This window comes from Lepidochelys olivacea (assembly GCF_965140295.1).
Source record: "Lepidochelys olivacea isolate rLepOli2 genome assembly, chromosome: 7".
In the NCBI taxonomy this organism is placed as follows: Eukaryota; Metazoa; Chordata; order Testudines; family Cheloniidae; genus Lepidochelys; species Lepidochelys olivacea.
The window spans coordinates 18,345,163-18,364,211 of NC_140417.1; the positions used below are offsets into that span (position 1 = coordinate 18,345,163).

Sequence of the window (19,049 nt, forward strand, 5' to 3'; positions counted from 1 at the left end):
TGCATATAGAGTTTATGCTAAACTAATTCAAAATATGAAAGATACGCTGTCATAGGTGGGCTGGCCCTTTAAGAGGTGTGACAGATCAGCTACCACCCCACTTTGCTACAAGCTGATCAATGCAGCCATTACACTCATCTAGGGAAGATCTGGGTGATTTCCATAAAAGGGCTTGGACAGCTCAGTTGAGGAGGATATCAGCAGGATGGAGCTTAACTCTGCGATTGGCCCAAAAGGAGGCTCTTATGGCAAGCTCTGGAAAAGACTAATCCCCAGGAACACAGCCTGGAGATGACCAGACTGGGGGGAAAGGACTTCAGAGAAGAAGCCCTGCAGGATCAGCACTCAGAGAAGCAGAGCAGACCAGGATGGGCAGAAGATCTTTTTGTTTCATGCTTTTTGGACTTCACTAGACACTGCTACCTGACAGGCCCTCCCTGAGAGAAGGCAGGTCTGTCGCAGAACTATTGTTGGGACAAAGTGAGAAAGAGAGGCAGAGCCACTGTCACAGGGGACACAAGGGGGTGCAGAGTGGGCATACTGCCCAATATGCAAATCAAATTGTAAAGGCCTCTTCCAACAAATCCTACAATACTTTGCCAGCTCAGATTTGTGTGCAGGTCAGATCAGCTACTCCATTCAAATTTCAAGTACAGATGGCAATTTTACTGGATATTTCACAATGCATGGCTACCTACATACCAGTCTACCAACATGAGCTACTTTTAATAGTGCTTCATCTTGTAGGTAGCCGCAATGACTAGAAAAGGACTACTTGTGGAGTAAGGTATTACTCAGCATGAGTAAGGGTGACAAAACTAGACCCTATGCAATTAGAGCAGAAAGATGGCAGAACAGACTTATAATTGAACTTATAATAATCACTACTTCAGCTTGGCAGGCAGACCAACACTTTTTAAAAGACTTAGGTACCTGATATAGCTAGACCATATCATGGTCAGAATTCACCCAAAGAGCATACTGTATATAGAGGGTCCCCGGTACACATCTCCCCCTTCTCCGTTGTTTCACGTATCCATCGCTCATCAATAGGGGAAAGTGTTCCGATTCACGTTGGTCCCGATCCACATATCCGTCACTTCCCCTTTCGCATGGCTTTTCTTTGGGTGCTTTCCCCGGAGCCCAGGAGACACTGGGATGGAGTGGGAGGAGCGAAGATGGGGCGTGCTTGGAGGTGGGGGTGGTGGGGGGGGTAGGAAGAAGCAGGATGGACATTATTTCTTATGGAGAAAAATTCCCCGGTATCCATTCTTTTCAGAAACACAACCCCGATGTATACCACGGACCCCCTGTAACAGCCCACTACACATGGAGAAAAGACAAACACAACAACTCTACAGTTTTTGCTACTACACATTCTACAATTCCTTATTTTCAATATTTTCTTTAATTAAATAAAGTTGAAGAACTGAGATTTATTTTTTTTGCTGCTGAATGCTCAGCACTTTTAAGCAATGAAAGAGAACAAAGCAGCCATGTTTCCAATTAAGGTCTGAAAGCACACGTAAAACGTAAACAGAAAGGTAACTTTGCTGAAGGCAAGATCCTCAAATTCCTACATGAAGTAAAGTCCCCATTGACATAAAAGGCTGCAGGAGAGGGCCCTAAGGCCTAGGGCATATCTTAACACTAAACTTGCAATAAAACAGAAATTTTATGATACAGAAAATTAATGAGCCACTACATGCTATTCCTGCCTCTCAAAAAAAGCCTTTTCATTTAAAAAAGATTAAAATTCCAGATTTGCTGAGGATATTACAGCCAAACAGTTAGCTTGAAATCAAGAAAATAAAATGAGTAATACAGATGAGAATTAGGCACTATTTTTTCCATTCATTAGTCTGATTTCCTTTCTATCTACTGTCTACTTTGTGGAACTAAAACAGCAAGAGGAAGTCCTGGGGCAGCTATAGTAGTAGTAATGTTCAGGGCAGGGGATCCCCCTTTCAGATGTGTGCTTGTAAAACCTGACCCTCAACGTGAACTTCATAGAGTTGAACCACCACCAATCCTTGTGAACAGACTTCCAATTTGCAAACTGTACACAAACTGAACCTGTGTGGTTCATGCTGCCAAACATGTTTACCCGAAACCCTTTGTTAACTAAAGCTCGGTCATGTCCCCAGGGTTATACTGGGCTGCAGGTTTAAAACACAAAGCTTCAGGAAAGAAGGAGACAGATGACGCCAAAAAAAACAACACACAAAAAATGCCAATAAAGCAGGGCTGATTCCAGCTGCATAGAGTCCAGCAAAGGCAAGAGAAAAAGCTGGTGAGAGGAAAAACAGGTGAGCCGGATCATTTGTAGGTCACAGAAGTAAGACATTCCTACTGGCAGATGGAATGGGAGGGACCACCCCTCAGCCAGTGCCAGTGGCAACAAAACCTCCGATGACAAGGAGAAGAAACAAAAGACAAATGATACAATTAAAAGTCATGCTCATTATTCACCCAAAGCAAGGCTTTCCTTGAGAATGTAAAAGAAAGGTCAGAGCTTGAACCTCCCTTAGCTATGCATCACTGCATAACTTGCAAATAGGCTACCGATCTTGTGCATGCACGTACAAAAGCTAATTTAAAAGCTACATGGCAATGTGCAACAGCTCATCTGAAGGCAAAAATGAATCCTTTCAATTCATCTCAGTTGTCTTTAGTCAGCCAGTGGTGAAGGAAAGACAAAGTATTCCCTCAATGAGTTTGCATAATGTCAATGCAGATCCAGCTAAACTATTGTATAAATTGTTTTGCTAATCGGAAAGTCAATGCTGCAGGCCAAGAATTCCATATACCCACTAAAGATGAACTCATTACCTGTGCAACCATGCTTCCAAAATGCAAAAGAGCATTGATCCACCTTTCTTGCAGATCCCATGACATAGTTACATTGTTGAAAGACTTTTGAGATTGTGGTGTTGGATTTATTTCATAGCAAGATATAATTACGGTCATTGTCTCATATGTATCGCTGATAAAAAATTAAAGCCACATGTAACAGTATACTTAGCAAGATATGAAAATGACCCTTTTACTCTGACTAGCATCTCCAGGTACACTAATTGTGAATACAAGTCTCCAGTATTCATGATTCATTTTAAAAAAGCTCTGAAAATGCTTAATGGGTTTGTTTCAATAAAGTAATCAAGAAAAATATGTTTAAAACAGTTTCAAGGTGCTCCTAGACCATATTAAGCTACAGGTTCATAGGAATGTTCCTTATAAAGTCAGAACTTCATAACCATCTAGGGTGAGCTTCAGAGAAGGCCACTTTATATGAAAAAAATGCAATTAAAACAATTATATACAGATGTAATGAGACAGCAAAACAGAGGTAATGAGCAGTTCTTTTAAATTACTTTCACTCACAAGGGAGACTCACAATTCACAGGCTCTGTTCAGGGATTTACAGTTCATTCTCTTATTGTTATAGAACATGTCTGTCTATCAGGTGTATTGGCCTCAGGACATTAGAGAGACACAAGGAGAGTGAGGTAATATCTTTTATTGGACCAACTTCTGTCGGTGAGAGAAACAAGCTTAAGCTTACTATAAAAATAATAAATGAAACAATGAATTCACACTACTGTGGCTCTTTAGGGTAACGCTGATCACTAATTTGGCTCCTGAATCACTGAGGTCTGACAGGTTTCAGAGTAGCAGCCGTGTTAGTCTGTATTCGCAAAAAGAAAAGGAGGACTAGTGGCACCTTAGAGACTAACCAATTTATTTGAGCATAAGCTTCCGTGAGCTACAGCTACAGCTCACGAAAGCTTATGCTCAAATAAATTGGTTAGTCTCTAAGGTGCCACTAGTCCTCCTTTTCTTTTCACTGAGGTCTGAGTATCACTGCCCTAGTGTCTTTTCATATGGATCCCATTTGACTAGTCATTTAACAAATAGCACAATTTTTTTTAATCACCTTTTATGGCAGAAACTCTATTTCCCCTGATATTTCTTCCTCTTCTTCTGGGAAACATGTTCTATTGCTAGCATCTCTCCCATATTCTCCTTTTTACACAGTAAGATAAAGAATGTAATTTTCCTTGCATAAATTAAAATGTTTGACTTCAATTTTCTTTTCCATCATTAAATTGCTTGTCATCCCTTGGAAGACCTACTGTCTCCATATCCCTAACTACACTGTTCCTTAAGTGACTGAATGTCTCATTGCTTAAGAGGGTAAGACCAACAATCTTGCTTTTATTCTCCATGTTTGTGTTGAGGGTTTTTGTTTTATTTTTAGTCACAATACACATAAACTTGCTAATTCTCCATTGTGCCAGATATTTTATATCACTGGATTAGTTTTTTCAAAACCTTTATTGTCTATACACAGTTGCGTTATTAAAACCCCACCGATATTTCTAGATGGCAGTAATATGGGAAAGCAGCATGGTCTTGTGAGGGTTAGGAGCTGTGTGGCCTAATTGTCAGCTTCCATTGACTTCAACAGGGCTTGAGAACGCATAGCACCTTTGAAAGCCATGCCAACTGAATTTTTTGCCAATGTTTCCACAGACAAGTTCTTGAACAACCATGGGCAAGTCACTTAAACTCTGTGCCTTATAGTTTCTTTATCTGTAAAAGAGAGATGATATTTCCCTACTTAACATGGAGGGAAAATTATTGTTTGCATGGTACTTTGAGACACTCAGATAAAAGGTATGATAAAAAGGCACATTTAAAATGTCTGCTATACGTTACAATTAAATTGCTAATATAACTATTTCCTTTGAGAGCATGTCTTCACTTACAAAAACGACCTGGCCAGACAGTATACTGCAGTTTATAAATGATTACTTAACACACACTCCCAGATAGTTCTAGAAGATCATAGAGACATCAAAAACTAATCAGAAAGACACACAGTTCTGACACAGGAATGGATGGCAGATTAACTGTTAGACAGTAAACATCCTAAACAAGCACTAAACATCGAACAATGGAAAGGACTTGTCAGCAAAACTGGTTTCACGTTAGCAAAGTAATTCATTGTCAATAAAAAACAACCGAGTCTCTTCTCAAAAATATATCACTATTGGAAAATGCACAAGTTTGTTACATTACTTGTAATTAATTGAGACCCCCAACTTAATGATACAAAAAGGGACTCATTGCCAAGAAGCTGAAATAAAAACACAGGGAAAGGCAGCATTTTGATGCTATCACAAGTCTTCCCACCTTTGTTGTCAGGGCTATCATGAGATACATAAGAAAGAAAAGATTGACGTAAATCGGTATGCCACTAACCTCCTTGCTGATCCTGATGACTCTGAGAATGCAGGAGAAAGAGATTCTGAGCCCTCAGCCAAATTATAGGATTTGCTTGCGTCAGAACCAGGTATTTCGGCTTTAGGTAACTGGTCTATTACAAAGGTCTGGTCTGTGCATTGTTTTTTAATATTCTGTTCTCCTGGCAGAAATAATACAAGACAGAGATTAATACCTAGCAGATAGTTTAGTTTCCCTTTTGTGTCTTTTTCAGTTTGTTATTCTCTAGCTTGGAAAAGCCAAACTTTTTTTTTTTAAATCATATTTCAAACATATTTCCTCCCCTCCTTTGACTACCTGTGCAAGATTTCTATCAGAATCACTGTTTCAATAAAGTGCCTAAGTTTTTCCCCATCATAGTAAACACTCACCATGAACCAGAGATAACAGCAACATTTGTCCAATATCTATTTTAAGCGAGGGTGAGAGAAATTGCCACGGGTGTGTATGTGCACTTGTCTCCAATCACCATATTTTAAAAATTAGCAAATACTCAAAAATGTGGCAGCTCTGTTTCCTGGTGCTCAGTATGAATTCACTTTATATCATTACACGCCACAGTTTTAGAACACGGAAGTTTGACAGCTCAAGGTAATAAGGTGGCTGTAAATAAAACTAAGCTGATGCTTTGCCAATGCCTCTGGAAAGACAGAAATGTCAATATATTGACTTTTTGGGTTTTTTTAAGTTAAGGAAGCATGTCTAGGAAATACTATTCTAAAACAATTCTATTATTTTATATTTGACAAATGTTTTTATCAGTTGTTACCCCCAAGTGATTCCCTTTGCCATTCCAGAGGGACAGAGATATCGGTTATTCCCTAGACAATATTATAAAGAAACTAAATTGTTTTTATACCTTGTCTACACTCATTTTCCAATGTAGTTATTCCCATATTAAAAGCATGCTTAGATACAATGCTCAAAACCTGATAAGCATTAGTCCCTACTATGGTAATTTGCAATAACAAGTGTCCTGCAAATACTGGAGATGTAAACCATGATTGCTTAGAAGAAAAAATTTCAAGAACGACTGTCAACCATGACTTTGCCTATCACTGCAGAACTGATCTTGACAAAATGCCAAATACTTTTGTAGCTACAGTGTGGATAAAGGCTTCAAGGCATTTAGTTTTAGGCACCGTTTCCCTCGACTCAGAATGAAATATCAAGAGGATTCATCATATCAGTTGTGAATGTACTGCAGAATTCAGTGAGCTAGACTGTCAATAAATCAGCATAGCTCCATTGAAATTAATGGATTAGAAATAGGAAAGATCTATTAGGTCGGAATACAATTCCCCAAAGGAAGACGTATCCAAAATTAAAGCTTTTTTTAAACATGGTTGTAATCAAAAACCAATTCAAACAATATTTAAAGAATACAAAAATATTATGAAGATTCGAAATTTAAGACACAAAGCCCGTCAAGAGCAAGTGAGATAGTCCTGATCATCTTTTCTCAGATGCAGTAAGAGAACAGTGATTCAAGCATCATCAAAAACATGGTAGGAATTTGGACGATTTGCAGAGGTCATTAAATAGAACCTGCCCACTGACAGATATTGCAACCACATGTTTAAATTCCACAAGGCTTAGACTTAGAAGTACCCTCCTAGATCATCCCCAAAACATGACCAAAGATATACCCACATTGCCACAACAAGCAATTTCTTAAAACAAATAAGATTGAAAACTAGTGTGAGAACTAACAGTACCCATGGGTATTTTTTTGTCTCTGCAGGTAATAAAGACAGAATATCTATGCTGGATGTGGTTCCTAGAGACTGGACTACTCATACACTTAAGGTTAAGCATGTAAATATTTACCTTGTTAAATCATGACCTACATGAACACTGGGTAGTTGACGTAGTTTAATTGGTGGCTTTGGGGTATGCGTGCATGCATCATTTCTTAGGGAAACGCAAAAATTATTTTTATTTTCAGATGTATTAAACATTACTCACCTGTGTCCATAGCCTGGTCTTCAGCAGTGGGTGCTTCTCTCTCTTGTAAGCTCTTGATTCTCCTTTTACCAGTTTTCTTCCATCGGTTATTTACCTGATCCACTAAAAGCTGAAATTCACCTTTATGTTTATTCCCTGAAACACAAAATTACATTCTTCTATGAAAAACAAATTGCTCAGAGAACTGGCAGCATCATGAGTGTGCAAGGGGAGAGTGAAAAGGACATGAACAGAAACACAAATGCATAATAATGAAAACATTTCTCAATTCAAAAAATCACCAACTGACTCACTGTTGCAACATTTTAAGTGTTCTATTTAAGGGCTCAATTTTGAAAAGTGCTCACTGAAGTCAGAGGGAGTTTTGCCATTAATTTCAAAGGAGCTAGGATTTTGGTATCTCTCTAGTTAATTTTTTTTTTTTAATTAACTTGGTTAAAACCTCTGGAACCACATATCTTTTTGTATTCAAAAAATGATTTCCACCATTTATTCTGGTTACTTTAGGCAGTTATTTTATATCACCAACTACTAGGTATAGAATTATGCAAAAGATTTTTTTTAAAAAGTCAAAAATGTAAAGAAGAGACTCAGGATTTTCCCCCCCCCTTTAAGAAAATGGAAGGGTTTTTGTTTGTTTGTTTTGTTTTTTACTTTTACAAAAATGTTGTCCATAAAACAGCATCACACATGCAAGGTAGGACAAGAGAACATGCAAAAAGAAACATTACTAGTCCGTTCGCATTTTCCTAAAATTCATTTTAAACTTTTTTTTAAAGCAAGATGAGCTATAGAATAAAAACATCTGTTCATTCAAAAGCCAGGTTAAGTGTGCAAGCACATTGGAATTAAATAGTGTTTGTTTTTCCCTGATACCATTGTCTGCCAATTTAAAAAAAAATCTGCTAAATAATTCAGTTACTCTTGCCATAATATTAGATAATGTTGTTGAAGAATTCTAGTTCCCTTGGGATTTGCTGGAGTACCGGTTGCTCATTAGGGTCCAGATGGCTCAGTGAATTGATCAGTAAGGGGACAGCAAGCTTTTCACCTCTGTCACTTGTCTTAATTCACAGTGGGACAATAGTTAATGAAAGTCATCACAACGGATCTGTTCAGAGGCCTATGTAGAAGGTGCTAGAGATTTCAGTCCATTACACAGTGGAAAGCTATCTCCATTCCAAACAACCACCGTGGCTGGCACTACCTGACAGAAAAAAGAATGGTCATGGAGACTGGACTGCCTCTCTTACTCCTAGCAGTGGTGCCCTCTACTTCCATAGGAAAGAGGTAGATCATTGTGTAGGAAAAATGTGTACGGCTGCTGCTCTGCCCTGTTCCATGCACAGAGGGATTCAGTCCTCAGGACAATCAATATAACTCAAACACTCATATATATTACAGGGGGCCTTTCAAAACTTAACAGAGAGAGATGCCAGACAACTCTCAGTGAGCCACTGCTGATCCAGACCACAATTTGGAACTCTGTTTTTCTTGTAAGAAAAGAAATCAAAAACAAATGTTAAGGCATTTTGTGCCACTAGGAAAGGCTAAAAACACCTAAAGGAGAACTTAAGGCCTTAAATCACTGATTTTCTCTCTTCGCTGCAGAAGTCCACAGAACTTGCAGAACTGCCTTTTCTGCACACACACAATCATGGCTTCCAGGTAGCTGAAATAATGAGGAAGCTCCACTAATCTTAGAATTTTGTATTTGCTAATTTCACTTCTTGCCTCACCTTCCCCAATCTAACACAGATAAGGACTGCCACTATACATTACATCAATATTTCTGGAAAATAAAGCACTAGCTTTGAATAGCCTACTACCTTTTTCTGAATGAAAATGTGAATTCAGAAAGACAGGCATAAGTGGCTTTGCAAAGAAAATGCCAAGTGTCACGAAGAGCAGACATCTAGTTTTTTAAAAAAAAAAATACACCAACACTATAAAAGGTTGCAAAGTCAAGTATTCAAAAGTTATGAAATGCTAGAATGCCTATGCAGCCTTAATTCAGCTCCCCTGAAAACGCAGCCTGTGTGTTATATAAAAGGAAGCATTGATTGTGCTTAGGGAAGCATTGTTCTAGGCCAGCTATCCTCAATTTTTTCAATACCAAAACACTCTACCCATCACTGTCTTATCTGGGTTCCACTGTTGTCAACCTCCCAGCATTCCATTTCAGCTTCTAGACTCAATGGAAACAAAAAGATTTAATAAGGAAAGTTCAGACTTCGCATAATTTTCCTTACCTTCCCTATAACTTAATGTTTCTGGAAAGGGATAGTGAAACATATCTGCCTATTGTTTTAGGGAAAAGCATGGTCAACAGGCTATACATACATTCTGTAAAGCAATCTTAAAAATGCTATGCGTAGAATGGTAATCTTCATTCTGCACTAATGTAACTTCCAATTGTAATTCAAAATCCATGCACTCTGGTTTTTGAGCAACTTTGCCAAATGAATTTTATAGGCAACAGATTTTTTGTCAAATAGCATCACATTTTAATAAATATTACTACAGAGAGCGAAATTTTACGACTACATCTGTTATTTCACGTTTGAAGAAAAAAGTCTCTCTGTTCCAAGATTATGACAATTTTTTCAATAAAGGAAATTTTAATACACATCTGTGTGTTTACTTATGATACCTCAATGATTCAGCACAGTTCAATGCTGCCCTTTAGTTATGTACTCATTGCATTTTCGATGATTTAGTATGTTTATGACCAGTTTCTGGCAGTCAATGCAGTGCTTATTATTTGGACACTCAAAATTCTCTTACTAAAAGGCTGGCAAAATGAGAAGTTTGCTCAGACAGAAGATTATGTAGATTACACACTACCTATAGGGTGAGAACATACTGTTTATTTTTTTAAAATGACATTTACCAAAGATTAGTTATTTGACTGTAATTACCAGTAGTAAGGAAAGCCATGCAAATGTATTGGTACCTGTAGTTAGTTTTAGATTATTGTATTGCAATCTAAGGGCAGAGTTAGGCTACAAATTTCTTTCCACTGAAAAGTCCCAAAGTTTAGAGTTGTCTTGAAAAATAGATGATTCTTTTTTTGGCCTTTCAGAATAATTAATATTTGGACTATCTAACCTGGTGGAAGAAGCAGCTGTTTGTTTTCCATTGTTTTGTTTTGAATTAAATAAACCCCAATCCCAATATATTTCTGAAATTTTCATACAACAACGAAGATGTGTTTTTACTGACACAAAAAATTAATCTCGACATTCTCCAGGACTCCACATAAATATACCTAAAGAGCCTGTCCACAGAGATTTTAGACAGACAAATCACCTAAAAAAAAAAAAAAAACCATGAACAGATATACGAGTTAAATGACTCTATGACTATCCCAAAATCAAAGAAACTGAAATATTGAAACATGGTACGTGCTGCTGTTCCCATTGAATTCAATGACAGAAGGACAGGGCCTTTTTTTTTTTAATCGCCTTCTAATCTGTGATAACCTCAGGGACGGAGATGATAGGGGGAGTGTGGAAACATTCTATGCTCTACGACTCTGGGGGGACTGCATGGTCACCTGTGCTGCTGAGTTCACCACGCTGACCAAACAAGAAATGAAATTCTAAACTTCCCGAGGCTTTTCCTATGTACCTGGCTAGTGCATCGGAGTTCAAAGTGCTGTCCAGAGCGGTCACAATGGAGCACTCTGGGATAGCTCCCAGAGGCCAATACCGTTGATTTGTGTCCACACTACCCCAAATTCGACCCAGCAAGGTCGATTTTAGCACTACTCCCCTCGTCACGGAGGAGTAGCAAAGTTGATTTTAAGAGCCCTTTAGGTCGACAGAACGGGGTTGGTTGTGTGGACGCAGTCATTTTTAAACTGACCTAACATGGCTAAATTCGATCTAACCCCATAGTGTAGACCAGGCCTGAAAGAATTAGTCCTATCAGTGTAATTTTGGAGAGCTCTGGAAACATCCAAAGTGTGTTGCTTCTTCTCCCCATGCATGGAATGCAGTTTTGGTAAGACCCCAAGGTAAGACAATAGATTGGTTTACGTGGAACTGAGAAAGCACCTTAAGAATATCTTTAACACCATGAAAAACAACGAGGAGTCCTTGTGGCACTTTAGAGACTAACAAATTTATTTGGGTATAGGCTTTCGTGGGCTAAAACCCACTTCATCAGATGCATCTCTCTGATGAAGTGGGTTTTAGCCCACGAAAGCCTATGGGATGAAGAAGTTTTTCTTGTGAATAGCTTCCTGCCTTATATTACAAAGGTGCAAAAGCAGTCTCTTCCCATAGTACTCAGCCAGCCAGCATCCAGATTAGCAACTACAGCATCATTGGGTCTGGATAGAACGCTTGACCATGATCTTTCAACAGAAGGTGTTGACAGTTTGATAGCCTGATCCGGGGGGTTTCAAGAACATTCTGAGCAGGTCCATCAGCCAGAATGTCTTGGCCCACAGGGAGATATAATGATGCACTTGGCCTGGTCTCTGGGTTTGGCAATCACCTTGGATATCAGTAGGATTGGCAGAAAAGCATAAAAACTTCCCTGATTCTAGTGCAGAAGGAAGGTTTATGTCTCCTCTGGAGCAGAGGTTGGGACATTTGGTGCTGCCCCCAGAAGTGAACAGGTTATCACCAGATTTCCCCCATTGGTGGAATATCAACTGGACGGACTTGACCACTTGTGGTTGGTGGCAGTTTCTCTACTTAGGAAATCTGCCAAGTTGTTGCTCGACCCCAGAGGATGAAGGGCTATCGGGGCTATACTGTGTAGGCAGTAGCAATCCATAGTTCAATCACCTCTTTACTGGGTCAGGGAAGGAGGTCTGGCCCCATTCTTGTTTATGTAGCACATCACTGGCTTCTGATCTGACAGTATCTGTCAGGGCCATAGGACTGGGAGGAACACCATACACACCAGTATGATGGATATCAGTTCCAAGACATTTATATGTAATCTCCTGTCTCTTAGGGACCATGTCCCTTTTACCTGCAGTAGGATACCCAGGCCGACCAAACCCCCCCCACACACCAAGCCTGTTCCAGACACATCCATAGCCAATGCTCTGGAAGGGGATGGGATTTTGAGTGGTTCCCCTTTCTGGACACTGTTAAGATGTAGCCCCCAAGTCAGTGCCTTGAAGACAAAAGCCAGAATTATTACTTTCTTCCTCAGCCTATGCCTGGTGGGGGAGCAGATGGACCTGAGCCAAAGTTGTAGAGGCCTCAAGTGAAGTCTATCAAGTGCTGTCACAGATGCACCCACTGATACGTGGCCTAATAATTTAAGCAGGTCCGTAACATCATAATAGGACATGCTATCACCCTGTTTATTAATTACCTTAGTGAGACAAACCTGTCCTGAGGTAAGTACACTCTCGCTGTTTTGGACTCTACCCTGGCTCCTATGAATTCTGTCATCGGGAATGGAAAGAAAGACAATTTCTCATAGTTCACCAGGAGGCCCAGTTGGGTAAACAGAGAAAGACTACTGCCACAGTTTCAGAGTTAACGGCACCTTTGGAATTCCCCCCCCCCAACACACACACACACACACACACACACACCCCATCTTCCTTGAGGGCACCCACTTAAGGTTTTAGGCTTCCCAGCTGCCATCTCTCTTGGGGCAGAGACCCATGTCTATCTCCCTTCAGACTGGATTTAGGTTTGCAGTCTCGCTACACCTCACTGTTCTTTCCACCAGTTCTAACCAGGGTCCAGCACCTGTGATTAACTCTTTCTCCAGGAGCTACAGCAGTGTATACCAACCTTCATAAAGCAAATGGGCATTTAATTCTTAATGCAAAAGCATTACAGAGAAAACAAAAATAATAAAAATTTACATGCATACTAAAAGCTTACCAGAGGTCACCCTTAACCCCAACCCCAGTATTTCAGACCCCAGAAATGGGGTTTTTCCTCCCTTTGGTTACAAGCTCATGTCAGTTTTTAGGTCACGTACCAGACCCCAACTAGAAAGTTCGGCTGATTCTTTATACAGCAAGGGCTTTTACTATCCAGTCTCTGGGAACAAATAATCACCAGTATCCTCAGAGTGCAGGTTCAAAAGGCGAGGGTTTTTAATAACCAGGGTTGCAGAATTTGCATTAGCTATTCCCCAGAAAACCCACTTAACACATTGTCCCAAAAGTCCATGCCTATCTGGTACTTTAAATATAGTAATTTAAACACCTTACACTTCCAAGGTCTCATAAATGTCAATTTGCCAGTGTTTTGTGACAGGATTTGCCTATGATCAATCAGTCAACTAAATACAGATAGGCCTGGATGCCTATCCTCCTTTGGGGTGCTGCCACTACAGCAAGGCACTTTGTGAAGTCTCTTGATAAGGTAGAGAATCCAAATGTACTGGTAATGATTCTGTCTCCCTGTAAATCTGAGGTACTTCCTGTGGGCTGGGTGGATGGTGATGTGGAAGTACATACCTGCAAGTCTACAGACACAAACCAGTCGTGCGTCTGAAGAGCTGGAATGATGGAGGCAAGTGATACCATTCTGAAGCTGAGGCAGCATATGTATGTATTCAGTCTCCTCAGGTCTAGGACAGGACAAAGACCTCTCCCCTTTTCTTCTTCATAATGTGGAAAGATCAGGAGTAGAAATATCTGCACCTGTAATCTCACAAAACTTTTTCTACGGCTCCTAAACAGAGCAATGAAGCCACTTTTTTTTTTTTTTTTCAACTGGCTCTTGTGCGAAGATACCCGAGACAATGAAGAGGGCAGGTAGGAAGTAAAGAGAAGAATTGGATGGGGTAGCCATAAGTGACGACGTCTATCACCCATATGTCAGCTGTGATCCCTGGTCAACGGAAGAGGATGAGGCAATTTCCGAAGATTGGCTACAGAATCTTGGTTTCAGTGTGGCTCACAACCGTCTCTTCAAACCTGCTGCCTCTGGGAATCAGGCTGAAGTGCAATGTTCTGGCTACTACTTGCCCTTCTTTGATGGGGATATAAGTTCTTCCCAGCAGTCTTGTGGGAGCCTCAACAGGAAGAGAGGGTCACCCACTCCGATATCAGGAAGCTCTATTTTGCAAAACAGAGCTTGGTAATGAGTGGTTCTAACTTGCAGGGAAGCTGAGTCGACCTTCCCTCCCCTCCCCCCCGAAAAAGATCCAGCCTCTTGAGATCCTTATTCTTTGGGGTCCCTTTAGTTCAGTGGTTCTGAAACTTTTGTACTGGTGACCCCTTTCACATAGCAAGCCTCTGAGCGCAACCCCCCTTATAAATTTAGAACATTTTAAAAATATATTTAACACCATTATAAATGCTGGATGCAAAGCAGGGTTTCAGATGGAGGCTGACAGCTCGCAACCCCCCCCCCCCACCATATAATAACCTCACGACCCCCTGAGGAGTCCCGACCCCCAGTTTGAGAACCCCTGCTTTAGTTGATCTTTGGTTTTGTTTTCTGCCCTGAATCACTGAGAGGACGAGAAATCCTGGTGTGGGATGTGAGAACTGTTCAAAGCCCTCAGGCAGGACTTGGTAATGTTTCTGTAGTTGCTTCAAAATCAGAAGTAAGGCCAGCATGTGCCAGTGATCCTTCAGTCTCCAATTTGCCCTCGTTAACTGGTAGAGCAATCCTTGTGGGCACTGAGGAGCTCAAGATGTTGAACATCTTGTGTATGTTCTCTTGGATTACTCTCATCTCAATTTCCAAGGTGTCTGCTGTCCTGGTGAAGCTCCTGGAAGGCTCTAAAGTATTCCAGAGGAAGGTTAGGATTGGTGCAACTGCCTCGCTCAGAGAAAAAGATGAGTCTTCGCATGGAGACGGCAGCTGGAACATCTTCTGGGCTTGCTTTGCCCCTACTAATGCCAGGGCAAGAAGTGCAGCTGGAGCCTCGTGTCCCTCAATTTCTGGGGTGCAAGGAGGAGTGGCAAATGGAGTTTGCCGAGAATTTGCCGCCCTGATAGACACAGCTATTCAAAAGATTCTAAGGCCTTGGCTACACTTGCACGTTATACCACAATAAAGCCGCCCAGAGCGCTCTAACTCACTCCCCATCCACACTGGCAAGGCACGCAGAGCGCTCTGACTCCCTGGCTAGAGCTCTGCTGGTACTCCACCTCCCCGAGAGGGATAAGGTTTGCTGCATATTGGGTGAGACGCTACAGCATCAGTGTGAACGAGGAGTTACGTTACAGCGCTCTGCTTGCCTCCCCAAAACGTCCCATAATCCCATTAACTGAAGTGGCCCTTCTTGTCTTTCTTGTGAACTCCGGCAGGAATGCGGAAGTTGCCCTTTCAAAGCTCTATTTTGGAGTGCCGGCTGCTTACCAGCTCCGAGAAAAAAAACAAATGGCTAATGTTTGCTTTGAGTGAGTGAGAGAGGGGCGGGGGGTCTGTACTTACAAGACAGCGTGCTGACACATTCTCAGTACCCCAAAAGCCCAATCTCTCCCACCACATACACACAACACACTCCACCCCACCCTCTCCCCATTTGGGAAGCACACTGCAACCACTTGAATGCTGAGAGAGCTGCCCATAATGCACCACTCCCAACGCAGCTGCAAGTGCAGCAACGCCAGTGCGCTTTCAGCTGTCAGTGTGGACAGACTGGAGTGCTTTCCCTCCTGCGCTGTACGAAGGCTGGTTTAGTGCAAATCACGCTACATCTGCAATTGTAGCTAAGCCCTAAGGTTGTGTACATGAGGTGCAGGTACACTTACAGTGGGATCCACTCTGACACACACTCAAAAAAATCACCTTTATTTTTTTTTTATTTTTAAAGGTACAGATTCTCGTAGCAGCTCAAGTGGCCTTCAGCAGCACGCATACAAACCCGCATTCAGATTACTGAGACAAAAAATATTCATTTGTCATTCAAAAACACTTCACATACACCTGAAGAGGAAATTGCGTACTTCACCATTTGCCGAAAGTATGGCAAACTGTACTCAACAGAAGAAAATGGGTCTTGCTTCTGGCTACTTTGAGCCTTTTAAAAAGGTTGTCGCAAGTTTCACACTGAAGAATACAACAAAAGAAATAATACCGCATATGGAATATTTTAGAATGTTATGGAACTCATGCCAGCAGGAAGCCAAAGAATGAACATGAATTCAGCTATGAATTTGGAACCTTTGGAGGCAAATGTACTAAATTAAAAGGACGAAAGTGTTCCATGCTATATATTAAAACCCTGAAGCACCTCCATATTACAGACAAAACATACCTAATGAAAGTCTTTTAAATTCTGAAATGTCCTCTAACTTTGCAGGATTGGAGTCTAAGTCTGGGTACATTTTGAGACTTGTCCTCAGCAGCCTATGATTCTTTGTTCAAATACATTACTTAAATGGATTTTGGATCAGTCCCTTAAAGAGCTACTAGACACTTGTCAGAATTAGGAAAGCATACCCTTTAAAGGCCTTTAAGCTTAAAAATCAGAATTTCTGCATTTCTGTTCCCCTAAATTGTATTAGTAGAGATTTTTGCATGGAAGCAGAAGTATTATTAATGAATTGCTTTGACTTAAATGAAACTGCTTAAGATCTAAAACCAACAACAAAGTGTATGCAGTGATATAAATATACCTGAAATAAAACTGTTAAAAGTAAAAGAGAAGAAGGTTTGCCTACGATTTAAGCCCAAATTCAGGGTTGGCATAAGTGGTTGCAACCTTACAAACGTCGTCAGAATTGTATCTAGTAAATGCAGAGTTGTATTATTCTAGACTAGAGATTAGTTTGGCCCTAAGGCATTGGAGGAAAGATAGGTTGAAACAGGAAATATAGCCAGTTTTAAATGGATATACAGTTTTAAATGGATCCTTAACCAGGACAAACTGTCCCTTCATTGCATAGCTTCTCCATGCTTAAAATGGGAGACATTAAAATGTAATGCTCCTGTAAAATGTGGAAAATTGTATTGGTGGGATATGGCTCACTGTTGAGATTGCTTTAGTTTCCAAGCAGACTGCCGATGAAGTGAAATGACTGGGGTAGATAGAGGAAAAAATCCAAGAACAGCAAAGTTAAAATTCAAGAGCTAAGGACTGTGAATGTTCTACTTATATACATATAACCCAGCAAATACACAAAGAGTAACAGGAAAATCAATATAGTGAATGCAATTTCTGCAGCAAGTTATTGGAAAACAGGATGCAGGTCCAGCTATCTGAATGCAAGGATGCAACCCAACCAATAAGGGTGAATCCCAAATGGTACCAAGAGCTCCAAATTCCCTCTTAGGAGATGCTAGGAACTTGCAGGATCAGATCATACAAGGAATAAAATGCACACTACATAATACATTTTTAAATAGCAAGAAACCCATCCTCTTGCTTGGAAAATCTAGTCAATCATTGGTCTTGTTAATGGAATTGAACATTTCCCTTCTGGAAGGACAGGTTCATAGATTCCCAGGGCAGAAGGGACTATTGTCATAATCTAGTGTGACCTCCTGTGTAACAAAGGCCATAAGAACATCCCCCCCAAAATTCCTTGAACATCTCTTTTAGAAAAAACATTCAATCTTGATTTAAAAATGGCCAGTGAAGGAGAATCCACCAGGACCCTTGGTAAATTGTTCCAATAGTTACTTACCCTTTATTTAGGTGCCAGGGTCTCAAAGAAAAGATTTTTCAACACACCAACTTGCTCAACACACCAACTGCTGCTGGGGACAAACTGTCTAATTACTACATACTGAATCTTCCCTTTTTGAAGTAGGTTATTGGAAATGTAGTACTAAGATAACTGCAACAGAATACTTCAATTTCAAGAATTCTTGAGCCCTGTCAGTTTGGGTTTAGGCCTGGCTATGGTACAGAAACTGTACTGGATGCATTAGTTAATTATCTTCTTAGGTGAGGGAGGAAGATCATGCTCTGCCTATCTAAGATATATAGCCTCCACCCACACTATCTGAGAGCCTCACAATATCGAATGTATATTAATGCCTCAACACCCCTACAAATACAGAGAAATATTACTGTCCTCATTGTTTTTTAACAGATGGGGAACTGAGGCACAGAGAGGCTATTTTTATATTTGCATGTACGCCTACAGCAAAGGAGTTTTGAAAATGCAAAATGCGTACGTTGTATTACTTACGATAATAAGTGTGAATCTCATCCATTTCCTTTTCTGTCTGGTCCTTCGTAAATGTCATGCTCTGCAAAGTGATACAAAATGTTCATTTGAAGAAGAAAATGAAGATAGTCACATTTTAAAAACACGAGCTTTAACGTCAGAACATGCAGGAAACTTATCTTTGAAACAGAGGAAATATCATTCCTTTTTACCCCCACTCTTTAGACACCAAAACAATCAGTACTACACTTTAATAAGGACTATGTCAACCCTATATGGGAGGAGATCATTTGTTCAGCTCTTTCCCACCACCTCTGCTCAGCCCTACCTGTTAACATTTAACATATACCTGGGCTGTCTATAAAGTGCCCCCTTTGCTCTACTTTCACAAGAGCAGCAGGAGAACGCCAAGCTGCCAAGGAGACTAAACAGAACAAAAACAGACCTTCCTTAAAACCTCCCTCCAGTCTTCTGATTGGTTCAAGGCCAGGTCAGTATCTTTATCTCACTTTATAAAACCCCCTGGGTATTTTTACTGCAATCATAAAATGCTCAAATGTAGGTGGTTCAACCACAGAAACATCAGTACCATACAAACTAGTATTCCCCTTAACAATAAGTGATATCACATTTTAATTGTAAGTTCTTTTACACTAGTTATTTAAAATACACCCACACAAATATCTTGAATATGCTACTAATGGTTGATTTAAATTTAAAG

General features: G+C 40.3%; 1 protein-coding gene across 4 annotated transcripts in view; it reads right to left on the minus strand.

Annotated features, from left to right (window-relative positions):
- The window catches only part of RAD18 (RAD18 E3 ubiquitin protein ligase), a 112,983-nt gene that overhangs the window by 46,871 nt on the left and 47,063 nt on the right, over positions 1-19,049 (minus strand). For all 4 annotated transcript variants that reach the window (XM_084634427.1, XM_084634429.1, XM_084634428.1 and 1 more), the window contains exons 9-11: positions 18,350-18,410; positions 7,258-7,392; positions 5,269-5,431 (exon numbers count right to left, since the gene is read on the minus strand). In XM_084634427.1, coding sequence (XP_084490553.1) covers positions 5,269-5,431; positions 7,258-7,392; positions 18,350-18,410 — 359 coding nt within the window. The remainder of the gene's footprint in view (positions 1-5,268; positions 5,432-7,257; positions 7,393-18,349; positions 18,411-19,049) is intronic.